Source organism: Dreissena polymorpha, chromosome 1 (assembly GCF_020536995.1).
Source record: "Dreissena polymorpha isolate Duluth1 chromosome 1, UMN_Dpol_1.0, whole genome shotgun sequence".
Lineage (NCBI taxonomy): Eukaryota > Metazoa > Mollusca > Bivalvia > Myida > Dreissenidae > Dreissena > Dreissena polymorpha.
Genome location: NC_068355.1, coordinates 3,484,462 through 3,503,627, shown reverse-complemented (window position 1 = coordinate 3,503,627; position 19,166 = coordinate 3,484,462). Strand labels below are relative to the sequence as shown.

The 19,166-nt window shown below is 36.8% G+C and overlaps 1 protein-coding gene across 1 annotated transcript; it reads right to left on the bottom strand.

Annotated features, from left to right (window-relative positions):
* Positions 1 to 722: 722 nt before the first annotated feature.
* On the bottom strand, positions 723 to 18,409 carry LOC127865297 (uncharacterized). Its single transcript, XM_052405303.1, has 6 exons — positions 18,247 to 18,409; positions 10,912 to 11,121; positions 10,549 to 10,613; positions 2,165 to 2,314; positions 1,660 to 1,767; positions 723 to 1,148 (listed from the first exon to the last, which is right to left on the bottom strand). Exons 1-6 carry the CDS (start codon positions 18,279 to 18,281, stop codon positions 823 to 825), a joined length of 894 nt encoding a protein of 297 aa, XP_052261263.1. The 5' UTR covers positions 18,282 to 18,409; the 3' UTR covers positions 723 to 822.
* Positions 18,410 to 19,166: the final 757 nt, after the last annotated feature.

The window sequence follows — 19,166 nt, the reverse complement described above, 5'->3', positions numbered from 1 at the left end:
AACCTCGTAATTCGGTCTTTAAATAAGTTCTTGTAGATTGTCTAGTTTTCATATACATTTTATATCCTAAAAATTTAAAGATGATGTATGTTGTGTGTCTATTTAAGAAGTTAAAAAAATTATCAATTTCGCTCAATAGTTATTGAAAAACGATTCAGCACTTATGCGAAAAAAACACGTGTTGGAAGTGTTTTGCCATGTTTTACCCATTTATGCCTAGACTCTAGAAAATAAGGCATTGGCAAACAGCGTAGACCCAGATGAGACGCCGCATTATGCGGCGTCTCATCAGGATCTGCGATGTTTACTTAAAGGAATAACTGTAATAAATATTCTAAACATAAAAATTAATATACTAGACATTCCTCATTTTTGAAATAAATTGATCCAATTTAGAAAGATGGGAGAGTCCACTAGGCATAAATGGGTTAATAAAACCAACTGTAAGTGTGCAACTTTAATACAAATGTGTGTCAATATATGTTGACAAGAAAGTGATATCAATAAAATATTCACCTTCTTCTAAATTGTTAGTAAGATTGTAAACTAATGTTGAATGCGGAACAGTGATGGTGTGTGCGTTGTGTGCATCAAAGACGAACTACACGTTAGACTAGACAAAGCAACGTAAGTCAACAAGTATGAAATGGAAAATCATCACATTCCATTACGCATAAATTGACATTTTGTCAAGGGCATTACATGCTATAAAAGAATAACACGATAATTAACGTTTAATCAAATTGACCAAGTCAATGCATTTGTATTATCAATAAATAATAACGACACTGTTAGTGTAGAAAACCAAGTTTAAAAAACAATCTATGTGTGATTCGAGAAGTGCATCGCAGAATTCTCTATTTGAGTTTGAAGCAATTTCTTTTTTAGTTCAAATAGTTCATACTCCTGCTTCATTCTTGCATCAAACAGCAGTTGTTCTTGTGTCTGACGTTTGAACACCAGATCTGTTTCCGCCTGGATTTTAACCAACTCTGCCTTAATCCGTTTGACTTCAAGTTCCAAGTATTCGTCTGCAGCGCGCATGCGCTTTGATGACGTCATTCCGTTACAGTCATTGTGAGCGGTGTCCACATGCATTGAAACTTCTTGTCTAGGGTTGTCTTCTGTATACACGCTTGAGTCTTCGTCTACAGTAAAATAATTATAAAATAAGAGTGGTGTTTCTTTCGTCAAAAAATGCTGTGTTTACAATCATGACATTGTATAACGGAAACGACTTAGTTCTTAAATTTTTCTTTTACATGAACAAAAACATTAATTCGAGTAGTCTTTTATACATGATACACAATGTATAAGTCCATTGTATGGTTATGCATATAGAACATAACAAACATATCAGTAAGATATCATCTGACATCCTTACATTCGCTGCACACCGCCGTTAACTCTTTTGCATGACGAATCGTACTTCAACAATAAAGTTTCACTCCTAGGATAGTATTCGTCTCGACAATGTGTCTCTTTTAAATGAGAGCTTCTCTATATGAGAATATTGACCGAATAAATGACCAATTTCAAAAGTAATGAATAATAAACAAGTTAATAGGCTTTTTTTCATTCTTTACATATTTTACCAATAAATCAACAGGCAGCTGATAGCATGATAATGTACACATATCAGTAGACCTCCATACGTACAACTATTGTTGAAGGTCGGTGTTTCCAGAAGCGCCGTCGACACGTCGGATCTCTCCTCTTGTGTCGTCTGGACGAATGGAATCCTCAGATTTGGTTTAATATCTGTGCCTGAAAATGAAGTAAAATATTGTCCATAACTTATATAATAGTATAGTTAATGCACAGCTACAGTAATATTTGGTGTTAATCTCTTGCAAAGGTGATATTGAAGACGAATCAGAAGAATGTGACGAAAATCATAAAAACAATATGAAGATGATGCAAATCACAAGGATGCAAGTAAAGATCAAGAACTTGATGATAATGATTTTGATGATGGTTATGATGATGATGAGTAGGAGGAGGAGGAGGAGGAGGAGAATTATAATAACAATGAGGATGACGATGACGATGAGAATGATGACGATGAGGATTATAATGATTGCGGAGATAAGAAGGGTGAGAAGAAGGGTACGCAAAGTCTCCTACTAATGGATAAGGAAAACATGCTTTATTGTGCACGTACTACTATTGTCCGACATGCTGAAGCTGTCAAAAGCTGGTGAAAGTCGCGATCTTTCCCTCAAATAGTTGACAATCAGCTGCACGGATGGGGCCGTGTTTTTGCACTGGTTGTCCCCGTTCTCGTCACTATACACATCCACCTTTAACTTGGCTGAAACAGATTTTGTTGCACAATGGAAAATATTGAGAGCATATAAAAGTGTGCATGTCAACACACATAGAGTCTTGTAAGTAGTCAATGTAATTAGCATAATAGATATTGTTTATATGAACAGATTATAAGCAAAACTGCTATAGTTATGATGCTAATAGTTATTGTATTGTGCGAGTATAACTATATCTACTTGATATGTGGGGATACGCGGTACGCAATTACCTTTGATAGAATAAAAATCCCACACATTCCATGATTCAAAACAGAGCAGATACCATTTATTTAGAGAATAACAGGTTACTGCCTGATCTTTTTGTAATATATCAGGTAAGGCTTATTATAACATGACCTACGCTCCAGTGGAGTGAAATAACGTAATGCTCAATTTTGATTATGACACTGGTGTTATTACAGTTGTTATATAACTGTGAAATGACGTCATTTGTGTGACGAAATGACGTCATTATTCAAGCGAATCTCTTCTGTTAAACTCTTTTACAATGTAAATAAACGGTAAAAAGAGCATAAGATAAAAAGAAAATAAGTTGGTCGTGTTATAAATAGAATATTAGATTCGTGGTCATTTTGCATTGAATTTATTTAATTCGTCATCTAAATAAATATAAAAACTCGACAAGCCTCGTTTTTATCTTTATTTAGATGACTCGTTTAATAAATTCAATACAAAATGACCACTCGTGCAAGATCCTTTATGAATAATATAACGGCGTAACGTTTTAATACGCTTTTAAAAGAAAAATAATATAACAATTAATGAATCGAGATGTTTCCTCTTTCGATTTCACTATGAGTTTAAGTCGAGTATCAAGTAAGGTCAGACATCAATCCACCACTAAATGGTGGGCAACTAACCGAAGACAAGACTTTCGTATGAAAATATGCATAACGTCTTCCAAATGATTTAGTTGCACTGAATTGCAAACACAGTCGACTCCCAACGATTCGTTGCCAACTTGAAAGCTTAGAACCATCCGAACTTTGAGTCAAACGATTTTCTTATATAGTGTGTTAACTTACATTTGTCTGCATGCGTTAACTTACATTGTCTTCAATTTATCGTGTGGTTCAGATCGTTATTCCATTTACTTTTTAGCACCGAGTCCGTATTTTAATTCTACTCAACCATTCGCACGAAATCGAGAATTCATCTTCCGACAGGCTTTTGCGTCCGTTGCGTTATCTTGCGCTTTACGTCTTAAGCTGGTTTTAAGGCTCTTTTTGAGATCGGGCCATTGTGATGTACATGAAGATTTTCGATCAGGTTCAATGCTTCCTGGCAGAGATTTAGATTTTACTTATTTTCTGTTATAGAGGATAAAGAGGATAAAGGATATTTGTTAGATTTGGTGAATATCGATTTTAATTCACAAGTGATCATAGAAAATGATATTTTTACGAGTGAAAATATATAAAAAGTTTTATGATCACGGGTGAATTAAAATCGATATTCCACCTAATCAAACAAATGTTCTTTTTATTTTATGCTTACACATGATTATTTTTGTATTATTGTCATTTCGGACAATACTTTTCCCGGTTGGGCGCCCCCATGTATTTTAGAAGGAAGTCCTATGTTTTTATTAACATCAATGCAGAGTAGTCCCCCTTGGTAAAATTGCCTTTAAATGGGGGTCACGATGGAGAAACCAAAGATATCTTAAAGGGATCTTTTCACGCTTTGGTAAATTGACAAAATTAAAAAAACTTGTTTCAGATTCGCAAATTTTCGTTTTAGTTATGATATTTGTGAGGAAACAGTAATACTGAACATTTACCATGGTCTAATATAGCCATTATATGCATCTTTTGACGATTTTAAAACCTAAATATTATAAAGCGTTGCAACGCGAAACGATTGAATAATTTGGAGAGTTCTGTTTTTGTCGTTATATTTTGTGAAACTACGAAGATTGCTTATATAAGGTATAAATACTTCAAGTATATGTACTCGGCGGAATAGCTCAGTAGGCTAAAGCGTTTTTACTTCAGGACTCTGGCAGGACTCCAGGGGTCACTGGTTCGAAACCTGGTCCGGGCAATGTTCTTTTCCTTTTTTTAATTTTATTCTTGATTTTTTACTGGGGCTTTTACGATCCAATTTTTACATTTATCGATATAAAGCATTTAATGAATAAGTTAAAAAATGCCAAAATCTGTGAAAAGACCCCTTTAAAATAGTTCCGGTAAAACAATGAAAATTATCGATAATTTTCACTGTTATTTTTCATTGTTTGCAACAATGATAATATCAGTTTAAATTTGCTGATATTTCTCTGTAAACCAAAACATACAACAAGGGCTGTTTGTAAAACATGCATGCCCCCCTATATGGGCTATAAGTTGTAGTAGCAGCCATTGTGTGAATACGTTTTTTTGTGGTGGTGGTGGTGGTGGTGGTGGTGGTGTTGGTGGTGGTGTTGGTGGTTGTGTTGGTGGTGGTGGTGGTGGTGGTGGTGGTGGTGGTGGTGGTGGTGGTGGTGGTGGTGGTGGTGGTGGTGGTGGTGGTGGTGGTGGTGGTGGTGGTGGTGGTGGTGGTGGTTATTGATACAATGCATTACAAAAATGGTGTAGCTTACATGGTTAAATTTAAATATATTACAAGGGAGGCAAATGCTGTAACAAAAAGAACATGCATAAACGGTAGATGTTTCCCTTGTTTGAACCATGCTAAATCCTTAAAATGCCTATTTCCAGTAACTGTGACCTTCACCTGTGACCTTGACCTTTGACCTAGTGACCTCAAAATCAATAGGGGTCATCTGCGAGTCATGATCAATGTACCTATGAAGTTTCCTGATCCTAGGCTCAAGCGTTCTTGAGTTATCATCTGACAACAACCTGGTGGACGGACCGACAGACAGACCGACCGACCGACAGACCGACATGAGCAAAGCAATATACCCTCTCTTCTTCGAAGGGGGGCATAATAATGTTTTAACCATGTTCATTGTATATTAGGAGGAATTCTCTAACTCTGCAGACATTTCCTTTTTTGTCAGTTTGCCACTTTCTACTGCCATAGTGGCCTAATATTTTTCATTGTAACTGTTGACATCCTATTTTCATTTGACCCGTTCCTTCCTCTTGTTTTTTTCCGTCTGTGTTGATGGTTTAGACATCCAGCCGGATTATGTACCGACGCCTCCTCTAGATTGCTCAGAACGAAAAAGTTCAGCCGTTCTTGTCATAATAATGCTAAAAACGCATTTTTCTTTTTCATAATAAAAACGAATGTAATTTTACAGGACACTGCTACAAAAAACGCCCGACTTTATTCCAAATGACACTTATTCCAATAACGACTGAGTCGACCACATATTTAACTCAAATCAATTAATGATTGAATCGATGACAAGTTTGCACAGCGACGATTTTGAATGGAATTTCAATTAACAATAAACACATTATTAGAGAGCACTTGAGAATATTTTTTTAAACACCGATAAAAACGAGCAGCATAAACAGAAATCCCCAGCAAAAGATAATAAAATAATAAAGCAAAGAAAAGCTCTCGATTTATAAATACTTATTACAATTAAAAGCATTTGAAAATTAACAGAACTCACGCAGTTTTCGTATAAACACTTATAAGAAACATTTGAAATTTAAGAGAACTAACGGGAATGTGCAATCATTTGTTTCTAATTGGGCAACAATAAAACGTTTTTATTACATTATAGTGGTTCATCGGTTATTGGTCCCCTTGCGATAATGGTCCTCGACCAGTAGGTCTGAATGCAACTGTGATAAAACAGTTTAAGTACACGAGGAAGAAAAAAAAATGATGATTTTCAAGATATGACGCAAACGACGATCTGCTTGCGATTATTCAGGATATACTTGATACGCGAAGTCTTAACTTCGACAAAGCAATATTTCATTGAATAAGCCAAACTCTACATTTCATATCTACACTTATAAAAGTCAATTCATAGTCAGCTTCACTAATATAATTTAACACAAAAAACGCACCCATCGCAGTCTCATATAAATTCACGTCCTGTGTTTGCGTACCGTATTCCTTTAGCCCAAAAACGTCGAAGCCTAACCCAAAAACGTCGAAGCCTAAAAGGTTTTAGTTTTCGAATGAATTCAAAATGTTCGTGACGTTTTATGCATGCGTCTGAAGCCAAATGAGTGAATGTGAACATCGATTATGCTTGTTTTTGCCTTAAAGCACTGAATGGAATATTTATTTTAACGACAGAAAAATCTGAGAGTTTGTTAAGATAATCACTGGTATTGTTTGCTACTAACGGAATATAGAGTTCATATCTGTGTATGTCATTATCTTATCCACCATTCACACTTATCGCCCCGGTGTAGGCATATTGGTAATGTTATTTATTCATTAATTTTTAATCATCATGCAACGAGTGTAATATAGACACTTCAAGCCGAGCCTGACATATAACACAAAGATAGGACAGTAACCTGGTATTCTCTATATATCGTCATAACTGAAAAATATCTGTCAAAGAAAAACTTGTATTACAAACGTATTTAATAAATACATTTCGTGGATGTATTTTAACAAGAGGGCCGAGATGGCCCTAGTTCGCTCACCTGAGAGGAGTCGGTCCATTCAATCTTCACCAAATGTCAAACTTGACCTAGATATTGTCCAGACAATTCCTGGTCAAGTTTCATCATTATTGAACCAAAATCTGGCGTATGGAGTGTTTTTGTAAGATTTGACCTGGTTACCTATATTTTGAGTTGACCCCCCTTACCAAACATCAAACTTTGCTTACAGAAATAAATATTATGAACAAGATTCATAAAATCTGAAGCAAAATTGTGACCTCTTGAGTGTTTACAAGGATTTTGTATAATACAGTGCAAATTTGGACTATCTAAGGGCAATAAATATGGCATTATTTATGTGATTTTGCTCATTATCAAACATGACTGAGATCTTTCAGCAACTTTGATAAAGAATGCTTGAGAAATGTGACTGCTAGAGTGTTAACAAACCAAATGTGGATGAATGGAAGGACGGCGGACAAAGACCAATCCTAAAACCTCACCTGAGCAATCAGGTGAACTAAAAATTGTGTTTCGCCGATCTGAGCCATTTTCCAACTTGTCCGAGAAATCAATAAAACCAATGTATTGACTAGGTTTCACTATGATAAGGCAAAAAATGTGACTTCTATAGTGTTCGATCACAAGGTTTCTCTCTAGTCACAAATGGAAAATTGCCCCACCCCCTGGCGGCCATGTTTTTTACCGATCGGGACCATTTGTGAACCCATCTGAGATAAATATAAAACCATTCTTTTCACTAAGTTTCATGATGATTGGGCAAATAATGTGACTTCTAGAGTGTTCAAGCTTTTTTTACTATATAAATATTAAAAAACTGCCCCCCCCCCCGGCAGCCATGTTATTCAAATGACCGGAACCATTTTCAAACTCAACTCTTGTATCAAGAAAACAAATGTTCTGACCAAATTTCATGAAAATTGGGCCAAAAATGTGACTTCTAGAGTGTTCACATGTTTGCACTATATACATATAGAGAAAAATGCCCCGTCCACTGGCGGCCATGTTTTTCCATTGATCTGGACTATTTTCCAACTTGTCCGAGATATCAGTAAAACCAATGTTTTGACCAACTTTCATGATGATTGGGCAAAAATTGTGACTTCTAGAGTGTGTACAAGGTTTCTCTGTAGCCAAATTAGGAAAACTGCCCTGCCCACTGGCGGCCATCTTTTTCAACGGACCTAAACCACTTTTGAACTCAACCAACATATCATTTAGGCAAACATTTTGACCAAATTTCATGAAAATTGAGCCAAAAATGTGACTTCTAGAGTGTTCACATGTTTTCACTATATACATATAGAGAAAAATGTCCCGCTCACTGGCGGCCATGTTTTCTCACAGATCTGGACACTTTTCGAACTCGTCCGAGATATCAATAAAACCAATGGTTTTACCAACTTTCATAATGATTGGGCAAAAATTGTGACTCCTAGAGTGTTTACAAGGTTTCTCTATAGCCAAATAAGGAAAACTGCCCCGCCCACTGGCGGCCATGTTTTTCAACGGACCGGAACCACTTTTTTACTCAACCATCATATCATCAAGGCAAACATTTTGACATAGTTACATGAAGATTGGGCATGAAATGTGACTTCTACAGTGTTTACAAGGTTTTTCTTTTCTTTTTTTGATCTAGTGACCTAATTTTTGACCTAGCACGACCCAGTTTCGAACTCGATCGAGATATCATTGGGACAAATCTTCTGACCAAGTTTCATGAAGATTGGACAATTAATGTGGCCTCTGGAATGTTTAAGAACAAATGTGGACGGACGGACGACGGACAAAGACCGGTCACAAAAGCTCACCTGAGCAATCAGGAGAGCTAATAAAAAAAAGACAAAGATGAGAATGACAACTTGATTTAACTGAACGATGTGTACACTTAATTTCCAATTTAAGACCATGATATTTGAGCCGCGCTCTGTGAAAATGAGGTTTAATAAGTGAGCGTAAAGCGGACTGCACATGCTTATCTGGGACGACACTTTTCGCCTTAACTTGATTTTTGCTAAGAAGAGACTTTCTTGATGTGACATATCATAAAAGCGAGAAAGTGTCGTCCCTGCTTAGCATGTGTGGACAACACAGGCTTATCTGGGACGACACTTAAAGCACATGTATTAAAAGCCCTTATAACAGAGCTCGGTCGATATTTTTAATCACTAAGCGAAATTATGGACACTGTCCGACAAACAACACTTCATAACGCTAAAAGGCGAAATTGTATCTAGATACTGATAATACATTTTAGAAAGTGATTATATCATTATTTCAACGTTGTATCCTGCAGCTCAGATATTGGCAAAATGGGTAATTTGAACTGTGTAAGGAAACTTCATGATGATTTACGGATTATCATAGCTTTTTATATACTACATAACTATATAGAACTTTACCCTTTTCTGTAATCAACATATTTAGGCAACTACATCCAAGAGTGGAAATGTGGATTGCAACCCGGTTCAATTAAAAAGTATCACGCTCATTATTTGATTTCGGAAAACGTGGTTTAATGCATATCCTTAGCGTGTCGTCCCAGATAAGCCTGTGCAGTCAGTCCACACAAACCAATCCGGGATTTTCTGTATGAAGAGACTAGCTTCAAACGAAAAACAAGGGCTGTTTGTAAAACATGCATGCCCCCCATATGGGCTGTCAGTTGTAGTGGCAGCCATTGTGTGAATACGTTTCTTGTGTTATCATCCTACAACTATTTTACTGTGTCAAGTCACCGTGACCTTGACCTTTGAGCTAGTGATCTGAAAGTCAATAGGGATCATCTGCGAGTCATGATCAATGTACCTATGAAGTTTCATGATCCTAGGCGTAAGCGTTCTTGAGTTATCATCCGAAAACCATTTTTCTAAGTTGATTCACCGTGACCTTGACCTTTGACCTACTGACCTGAAAATCATTAGGGGTCATCTGCGGGTCATGATCAATGTACCTATGAAGTTTCATGATCCTAGGCATAAGCGTTCTTGAGTTATCATCCGGAGACCACTTTAATATTTCGGGTCACCGTGACCTTGACCTTTTTATCTAGAGACATGAAAATCAATAGGGGTCATCTGCGAGTCATGATCAATGTACCTATGAAGTTTCATGATCCTAGGCATAAGCGTTCTTGAGTTATCATCCGGAAACCATTTTACTATTTCGGGTCACCGTGACCTTGACCTTTGACCTAGTGACCTGAAAATCAATAGGGGTCATCTGCGAGTCATGATCAATGTACCTATAAAATTTCATGAACCTAGGCCTAAGCGTTCTTGAGTGATCATCCGGAAACCATCTGGTGGACGGACGGACATACGGACATACGAACATACGGACCGACATGAGCAAAACAATATACCCCCTCTTCTTCGAAGGGGGCATAATAAAATAACAGCTGAAAGTTTCGTCCCTGATGAACCGATGCGAACTGCACAGGCTAATCTGGGATGGCACTTTATTCCCATGCATTAAGCCCCATTTCCCAGAGCGAGGCGCATATCTTTCCAGAAGACCTGGATACATTTTACACGTTTTAGCCTTTTAACACAATCGTTGAGAAATTACAAGGGCGGTATGGCTCTAAAAATATAAACAAAGACACGAAGAAATAGTTTGTAGTGCGATAGTCAGGTGACGAAAATTAATTCCGTTACCTCGGCATTTGATGTTTTCGAAGGCCTTCTTGATTTGATCAACTGACCTTGGGACGTCTAGTTGCCTGCAAAAACGTCAGAAAGTGTATTCATACTACATGTTTCCCTACTGCAATACGTTTCAGTTAATAGTGTATCCCATTTCAAATGAATGCATAAAGTAGGTCAAATATATGTAATGTTTCGACTTTGAGTGACATTATTCATGATAAAAGTATATATTTAGTATTTTTATAATTGAATATATAATTATGCTATATCACGACTTTGAAGCACGATATATTATTGACAAGAATAAATGCGACATAACTGATTACCATGTTTTAAAATACGGAAATACCTCGATCTGTCACTGTCACTTACTGATTCAACAGCTCCTGCAGATCGGCCCACGACTTATGCCTGCTGTCCAGGTCACGTGATGCGCCGCCATTGTGTCTGCTGAAGAGATCCTCCTCGTGCTCAAGTATCGTCTGCACCAGCAGCATCTTCTCCCGCTCAGTCCAGTTGGCGCTGCGTGCCTTCCGAGGGTACAGTATGCTCACCCCTTTAGGCTTGGCCTCCATTAATCGTCTAGAGAGGAAATCAATAGAGACTCGATTTGGAAAAACGGGACTAAATGCATGCGCGTGTTTCCATATAAAGGCATATCTGTATTATATATAATATAATAATAATAATCTCTTTATTTTCCGAAGGTAACTCATTAAGACAACACATTGATACAAAGTCATGCAAACAGTTTAACAATGGCAATCTTATTTTCAATGAGGCCTTCAAAGAACTATGGTTTGTATAATGCATTTCTACATTATAATGCATGTAGACTTCTACGGACATAAAGAGTACTGTAACAGTGTAATAGAGGTGTCATAAAAAGCAAGTATATTATATGACTTCTCTTATATTATTCATTTCTCTTCCAATATTGAAATGGTCTCAAGGAACAAATATTTATTAACAGAAAGTATTTAAGAATATAAATGTAGTGTTGATTACATTTCCCATATGCACACACTCTAACGCACCCGCGCACACACACACACGCGCACACACACACCTATACACACACACATACACACACACACACACACACGTATACAATTACCATTTCTTAATTAACACGACCAATAACAATAACAAAAAGTTAACAAAAACAGCCGCGTACATTATTGTACAAAGTCAGAGATTAAAAACGTGGAATACATTATACTTGAAATAGTTTACGATTGACAGAAGTGGCTGATATACACAAATATTATAATTACAGAAAACAATATTCATTACCAGTGTTGTTCACAATAGGATATGAAATTACACAACTGTTATGAAGAATAGCCTGCACCTCCTTGCTATATAAGTAGTTTGAAAATGCATTATGTGTATTTGTTTGCAGAAATTAAATCTACAGTAATCATTACGACACTTATGGAGGAGCATTTGACTTTTGAATAAGAGGAAAACAGAAAAATGTTACTACGCGTGAGACATATTTTGCGCCTCAAAGAGGAAATATTTCTTAAGCCTATGTTTGTAGGTGGTGAGAGTGAGAGATTGGCGAATACGTACCGGTATGTGATTCCATATTTCCATACCAGAGCAACTAAACGACTTTTTTAAAAGGTTTGAGTCAGGTGTTTTATGCGTCAAATCATTGTTTGATATCGATCTTAAATTGTAATTATTGTTTTTTACCAGTTTTATCAAGTCGTCAATATATGTGGGCGTTAAATTATGAAGAGATTTGTAAATAATTATACCTGTGAAATATTTACATCTGTTTTCAAAAGAAAGCCATTGAATTTTTTGTGATAAATCATAATCATTTATATTTAAATCATTACGTAATATTACTCTTAAAAACCTTCTTTGCAGTTTTGATATTCTGTTTATGTCTCGAGTATTTGCATTTTGAAAATTTTGCAAAATAAATCATGTCTCCCATCCTTAAGTGGTGTTTTAAATTGACTTGGATAGCGCCTGCAATTGGTAATTTACAGATTGTTTTAAGTCTGCTACATTTGTGATCAAAATTAGAGACTCATCGATTTAACTTTGTTGTAAAACAACATATTGCGCTTTCAACATCAACCGTGTGTATTCTTCATGGGCCATTGACACTTTTTCAATTCGCACATTATCACCAAGAAACGAGATTGTAAAACAATACAATCCATTGTAAAAAAATACAACAACACATTATTCATTATGTAAACTTTGTGCGAAAATAACATATTGATGGTCCATTTGAAATATTATTTCAAGAAACCCTCTGTGTCGCCGAAACTGGTACCTTCATGACATTTGTGAAGTTTACGTGTTCAATATAGTACTCGAAGGTTGCTTGTTTTAAAGCATCCGACCGTATCTATTAAGGAATACTATAAACATCGTTGTTATAGAATTCATGAAAGCATACATTGTCTTACTTTACAACGCTCCAATATTTTCTATGAACACTATCGAAGCATCAAAGGGAGACAACACGATTTAAAAACTGTGTGTGTCAACTACATAAAGCTGACGTCTTTAGTTAACTGCATCATTGTCTATGAACAGATAAATAATGAAATGATGTATTTACAATATATTGGTTAACAGAAAAGAAAACAAAATCTGAATTTAAGAATATTTTTCTTCAAAGAAACAATTCAAAACGCAACTGCATATTTAAAGTTTGTTGTTACATAAAATATATTTTGTTGTATTTTTGAATAAAAATTATAAAATTATCAATTTATTTAGGAATGTGCGATTTCCGTATACCCGGTAAATGTGAAAGCTCAAAATGTCAAATGTAGAGATGGTATAAGATTGAGCCGCATTCCGGAAAAACTGGCCTTACGGCATGTGCGTTAAGCGTCGTGTTCACAGAACGATCCTTCCCGCTTGTATGGAATTGTTCGTTTACAAGAAGTCTCTTCTAAACGAAAATCACAAGTTAGGGTGAAAGTGTCGGCCTGATTAGCATGTGCAGACTGCTCATGACAATCTGGGACGCCACTTTGCGCGCATGCATTAAGCTCAGTTTTCCCAGATCTAAACTAGAGTAAGTTCACCAATAGGCCTATGTCTTCATCGTTTAGGTAGTATTTTTATTAAGTGTTTTGCAGGACGTGTTTAATGTGTTCATTGTCATAGCATAACTTTTATTGTTTAAAACATAAATATAAAATACATAACTAAATGTTATTCATTAATAAAATATAACCAACTCAAAACGTTAAACGGTCATATTCGATGAATATTAAGCAATTAAAAAACATCAAGTGACTTTAATATTTTGTAATTTACTACTATTTTCTAAAACAGTTGGGCTTGTTTTTAAATATGCACGCGTTCAAATACATATAAATAAGCGAAACAACTTATGAAGTGTTTTTCTTGAACTAAGTTTTGAAAGAACACTTAACATTAACGCAAACTTCTCACTTAATAAACCCATAACTCGTATTGCCACACTGTTGTTAAGAATGCGGTAAAGCATTTGTTGGCATACAACCATGCTTGAAATAAATAAAAGCCTCGCTCTAGCAAAACAGGGCTTAATGCATGTGCGTAAGGAGTCGTCCCATATTAGCCTGAGCAGTCCACCCAGGCATATCAGGTACGAAACTATCCGCTTGAAAGGATTTTTCTCGTTTAAAGGAAGTATCTTGTAAACAAACGTCCAATCTAGGCGGAAAGTATCATCACCGATTAGAGAGTGCGGACTTGACATGCTTATTTGGGACGACTATAACAGCGCATGCGTGAAGTCCCGTTTCCCAGAGCGATTCTCATGTGTATATTATAATCATTATTATATACCATAAGATACTTCGCTCTTACTTTGCTGCGAGTCCACTCTGCTTATATTCGGAGGTTTGTCGAGATAATATCTGTCCCTAATAATGTAACGTTGATAGATGAAACAGAAAGGATGTATCTACCTTGACCCCAATAGAGTCTACCTTGAACCTTAATGCAGTTTTAGCATTTGTTTCAGAGACAGTTATAATACCAGGCCGCTATGTACATTTTGACTAATGAATTGATCGCATAGTCTGGTTAACCCATTTATGCGAACTGGACTCTCCCATCCTTCTAAATTGGATCAATTTTTTTCCAAAATTAGGGATGTCTAGTATATTTATTTCTATATTTAGAATATTTCTTACAGAAATTCCTTTAAGCAAACAGCACAGACTCAGATGAGACGCCGCATTATGAATGGGTTAATAAGTCATATATCGTCAGTCAGTAATACCATGGTCCACATAAGTTGAATCGAGAAAATGGGTCGTATGTCACAGTGTTACGCGGCCAGTATAGCTCCTCCGTGGGAGCTACCCAATGTGCAATTGAAACATAAAATTAATTCGTAACTTTTTAGCGGACAGCAGTTCCCTTCAACAGAATACGTGATTGCACAGACTGGTCAGCAGCTACGCTGGCCGCACATGACATAATATCTATTTACGCATGGCGTGGCTCACATAATGGGCCCCACAATGTTTCCATCGCGCACTGACCACATTACATAATAACATTGTGACATTTTAGGCATAACATGTAATTATAATTTCGTCATGTGGGGAGGAGGAGGGGGGGGGTGCATAGATACTTTACAAATACCTTAAACACGTATTGTATTTTGATCACAACGCACTGTCAGTCCGTTATGCACTGATCCCGTAATGCATGCATCCCGCAGATATTTGAACGCTTTGGATTTGGATTGTTTGTTTTTATCAGAATTAACACGGGCTAATCAGGGACGACACTGTCCGCTTTTATGGATATTTCAAATGGAAGAATAATCTTTATGAAAATCAAGTCTTAGCGCAAAAAATCGTCCCTGATTAGCATGTGCGGACTGCTCAGGCTTGTCTGGAAAGACACTTAACGAACATGCATTAAGCCCCTTATCCCAGAGCGAGGCGCATGTGTATTGAACACGTATAGTCCAACTATTTACTTCAATACGTATAATTCGAAGAGCAAATTTTCGAAACAACGTTTCTCATGGTCGCAATATCATGGAATGATTCCTACATCACGTCTTTGAATGATGCCAGATTGCCAAATGTGTAGACCTCGCTTTTGGAAAAACGGGGCTTGCAGCATGTGTGGTAAGCATCGTTCCAGATTAGGCTAATAACAGACGACACTCTCCGCTTAAATGATTTTATTCGTTCAAAGGAAGCCTTTTCTTAGCCGAAATCCAGTTAAGGCGGAAAGTGTTTCCCTGAGAAGCCTGTGTGAGAAGCCTGTGTGGACTTCGCAGGCTAATCAGGGACGACACTTAACGCAAGTTTATTAAGCCCCATTTTGACATGGCGTTGTTCGAAATGGCGTTCCATTGGCACTTTGATAAATATGAAAGATTGACGTGCTTTCCTTCAAATTAGTTCATAAAAGTCGATTATTAGATAACCCTCCAGATCCATGCACTTAGGAATCAATTCCCAGAAATAAATTTACCATGCATAATTTGTATTCCACAAATACGAAAATAGTTGACGCAATAGAGCTAGTCTGTATAATTTGCTGTTTTTCCTTTATTTATAACCAGTCCAATGTTATCTTATGTTTCATAAAATATGAGTTCTTCATAAAAATAGCACACAAAGTTCATAAGGCAATATACAAGTTATGGGTATTCACCTTAAGATATTTCAGCACAAACATAAACAAATGGACCGTGCCTTGTGAAAAGGGGGTTTTATGTATGTGCGTAAAGTGTCTTTCCAGATACGCCTGAGATGTCCGCACAGGCTAATCAGGGACGACACTTTCCGTTGTTTGGTATTTTGCCTTTAAAGATAGTTTCTTCGTAGCAAAAATCTTGTTGTAGCGGAAAGTTTACGCACATGCATTAGGCCCCGTTATCCCAGAGTGAGACGCATGTGAATTGAACACATATAGTCTATTTAAATCTATACGTATAATTCGAAGAGCAAATTTTCGTTACAACGTTTCTCATGGTCGCAATATCATGGAATGATTCCTACATCACGTCTTTGATTGATGCCAAATTGCCAAATGTGTAGACCTCGCTCTTGGAAAAACGGGGCTTGCAGCATGTGTGGTAAGCATCGTTCCATATTAGGCTAATAACAGACGACACTTTCCGCTTAAATGATATTATTCGTTTAAAGGAAGCCTTTTCTTAGCCAAAATCCAGTTTAGGCGGAAAATGTTGTCCCTGAGAAGCCTGTGTGGACTTCGCAGGCTAATCTGGGACGACATTAACGCACATTTATTATGCCCCATTTTCACATGGCGTTGTTCGAAATGACGTTCAATTGGCACTTACATAAATATGAAAGAATGACGTGCTTTCCTTGAAATTAGTTGTTATCATAAAAGTCGATTATTATATAACCCTCCAGAACCATACACTTAGGAATAAATTCCCAGAAATCAATTTACCATGCATAATTTTGATTCAGCACATACGAGAATAGTTGACGCAATAGAGCTAGACTGTATCGCTTGATGTTTTTCCTTTATTTATAACCTGTCCAATTTTATCTTATGTTTCATAAAATATGAGTTGTTCATAAAAATATCACACTTAGTGCATAAGGCAATATTCAAGTTATGGGTATTCACCTAAGCAACTTTTAGCACAAACATTAGTTAATGGGCCGTGCTCTGTGAAAAGGGGATTTAATGCATTGCGTAAACTGTTGTCCCAGTTTAGCCTGTGCAGTCCGCACAGGCTAATCAGGGACGACACTTTCCGCTTAAACAAGATTTTTGCTTAGAAGAAACTATCTTTAAACGAAAAATACCAAAAAACGGAAAGTGTCGTCTCTGAATAGCCTGTGCGGACTGCACAGGCTAATCTGGGACGACACTAAACGCATATGCATTAAACCCCCTTTTCACAGAGTGCATTAGTGCACAAACAACCGTTTCAATAAGTATAGTCACATGCATGCTGTTTATGATCAAGCGAATAGCTTTTATGCGAAATCGATAAACGCAAAATCTTTACATCTATATCCCTTTAATAGAGGAATGGCACAGTATCTCTATTACTGATGAATGTTTGAACCGTCTATCTGAGGAAGCGGGGCTAAATGCATGGGGTTAAAATATCGCCCCAGATCAGCCGATGCAGCCCAAACAGGAACGACACTTCAGCTTATATGTGTTTTTTTTTTATAATGCGTGCTTTCTAAACAAAAATCTATTACAGGCGGACATTATCGACATCGATCAGCAAGTGCAGATTGCACATGCTAATCTGGGACGATACTCAACACAGAAGTATTAAGCTCGGTTTTGCTAAAACGCGTCTTAATAATGTTCCATGTACACGTTTATGCACGGCAAGCTTCGAAAGAAACACATGGTAACTTGAGGGACCACTATACAGGGGTCATAAGGAACCATTATCAGATGCTAAAACTAAAGGCATATGTTTATGCGTTCTACACAACGCCGCTTTTTATGTTTCGAAACGTAGATCACTTTTCTTTTTGTTTATTTTCTTTGAACTTAGAGTTAGACTACCAGAACATATTTTAATTCGTGAGACAATTCCGTTGTTTATCAAGAAACTTTTACGAACGGTATTATAGATCAGATATTTTCCCAATAAAACATTCGCCACAGTACTGCGCATGCATCCTTCAGAAATTCCGAGCGTTTAACTACCAATACACCCAAAGTATTTTCAACATATTTAACACATATACTTACTCTATAAAATCCAACTCAAATCTGAAACATATCATTCAATAACTTATCACAAAACTCAGACACAAGACTACCTGATGAAACTACAAATGTACAAATATTTCAGAGTGAAATTGAGGTCGCTAAAGTCTCGCAAAATGAGAGCTGTTAAGTGTAAGAGCGGGAGAATGTTCTACTTAGCGGTGTATAAAGCCGCGATCAATACTAAGTACGCACTCAAGTAAAGCACTTACGCGTCCGCTGGAGCAGAGAGGAAAACGGAGTATCGACCTACAACGTGTGCCTTCATGTAAAGCGTGCAGTGGATCTGATTAATGTTTGCATAGACTAAAACGAAATATTGTGGGGTGATGCGATGTGGTGTGAATGTATTGCGGGGAACTTAAAATGTGGGCTGCGATAGTATTCACCGAGGACTTACAAATTCATATATGACTCGTTATGGGAAAACGGGGTTTATGTCGTTTCAAATAAGCCCGTGGCCGCACAGGCTAATCAGGGAAATACTTTCCGCTATCATAGAATTGTGCGTTTACAAGAAGGCTATACTTTAAGAACATTAAATGTAGTCGAAAGGTGATGTCTCTCTCTATATTTTATATTAATATGCGTCACTGTGCTTCTTGTAGACAGTGATTGCTTTTCATAGCTCTCTCAAGAAAGTTACTGTCCTAAGGAAGGGTAGCGTGGTCAATGAAAAAGTAAAATAAATGATTCGCATTTAAATTTCCTACAGTTATAGCATTTATTTTCAGAGACTAAAATTACTCTCTGAAAAGGGTTTGGAGTAGGGGCATACATACAATAAACCATGATGTTTATTTTAATCGCATCGTCCTTAGCCCCTCTTATATAAGATAACCTAAGTTTAGTGCCAGGAAAACTCGGCTTGATTCATGTGCTTTAAGTGTCGTCAAAGATTA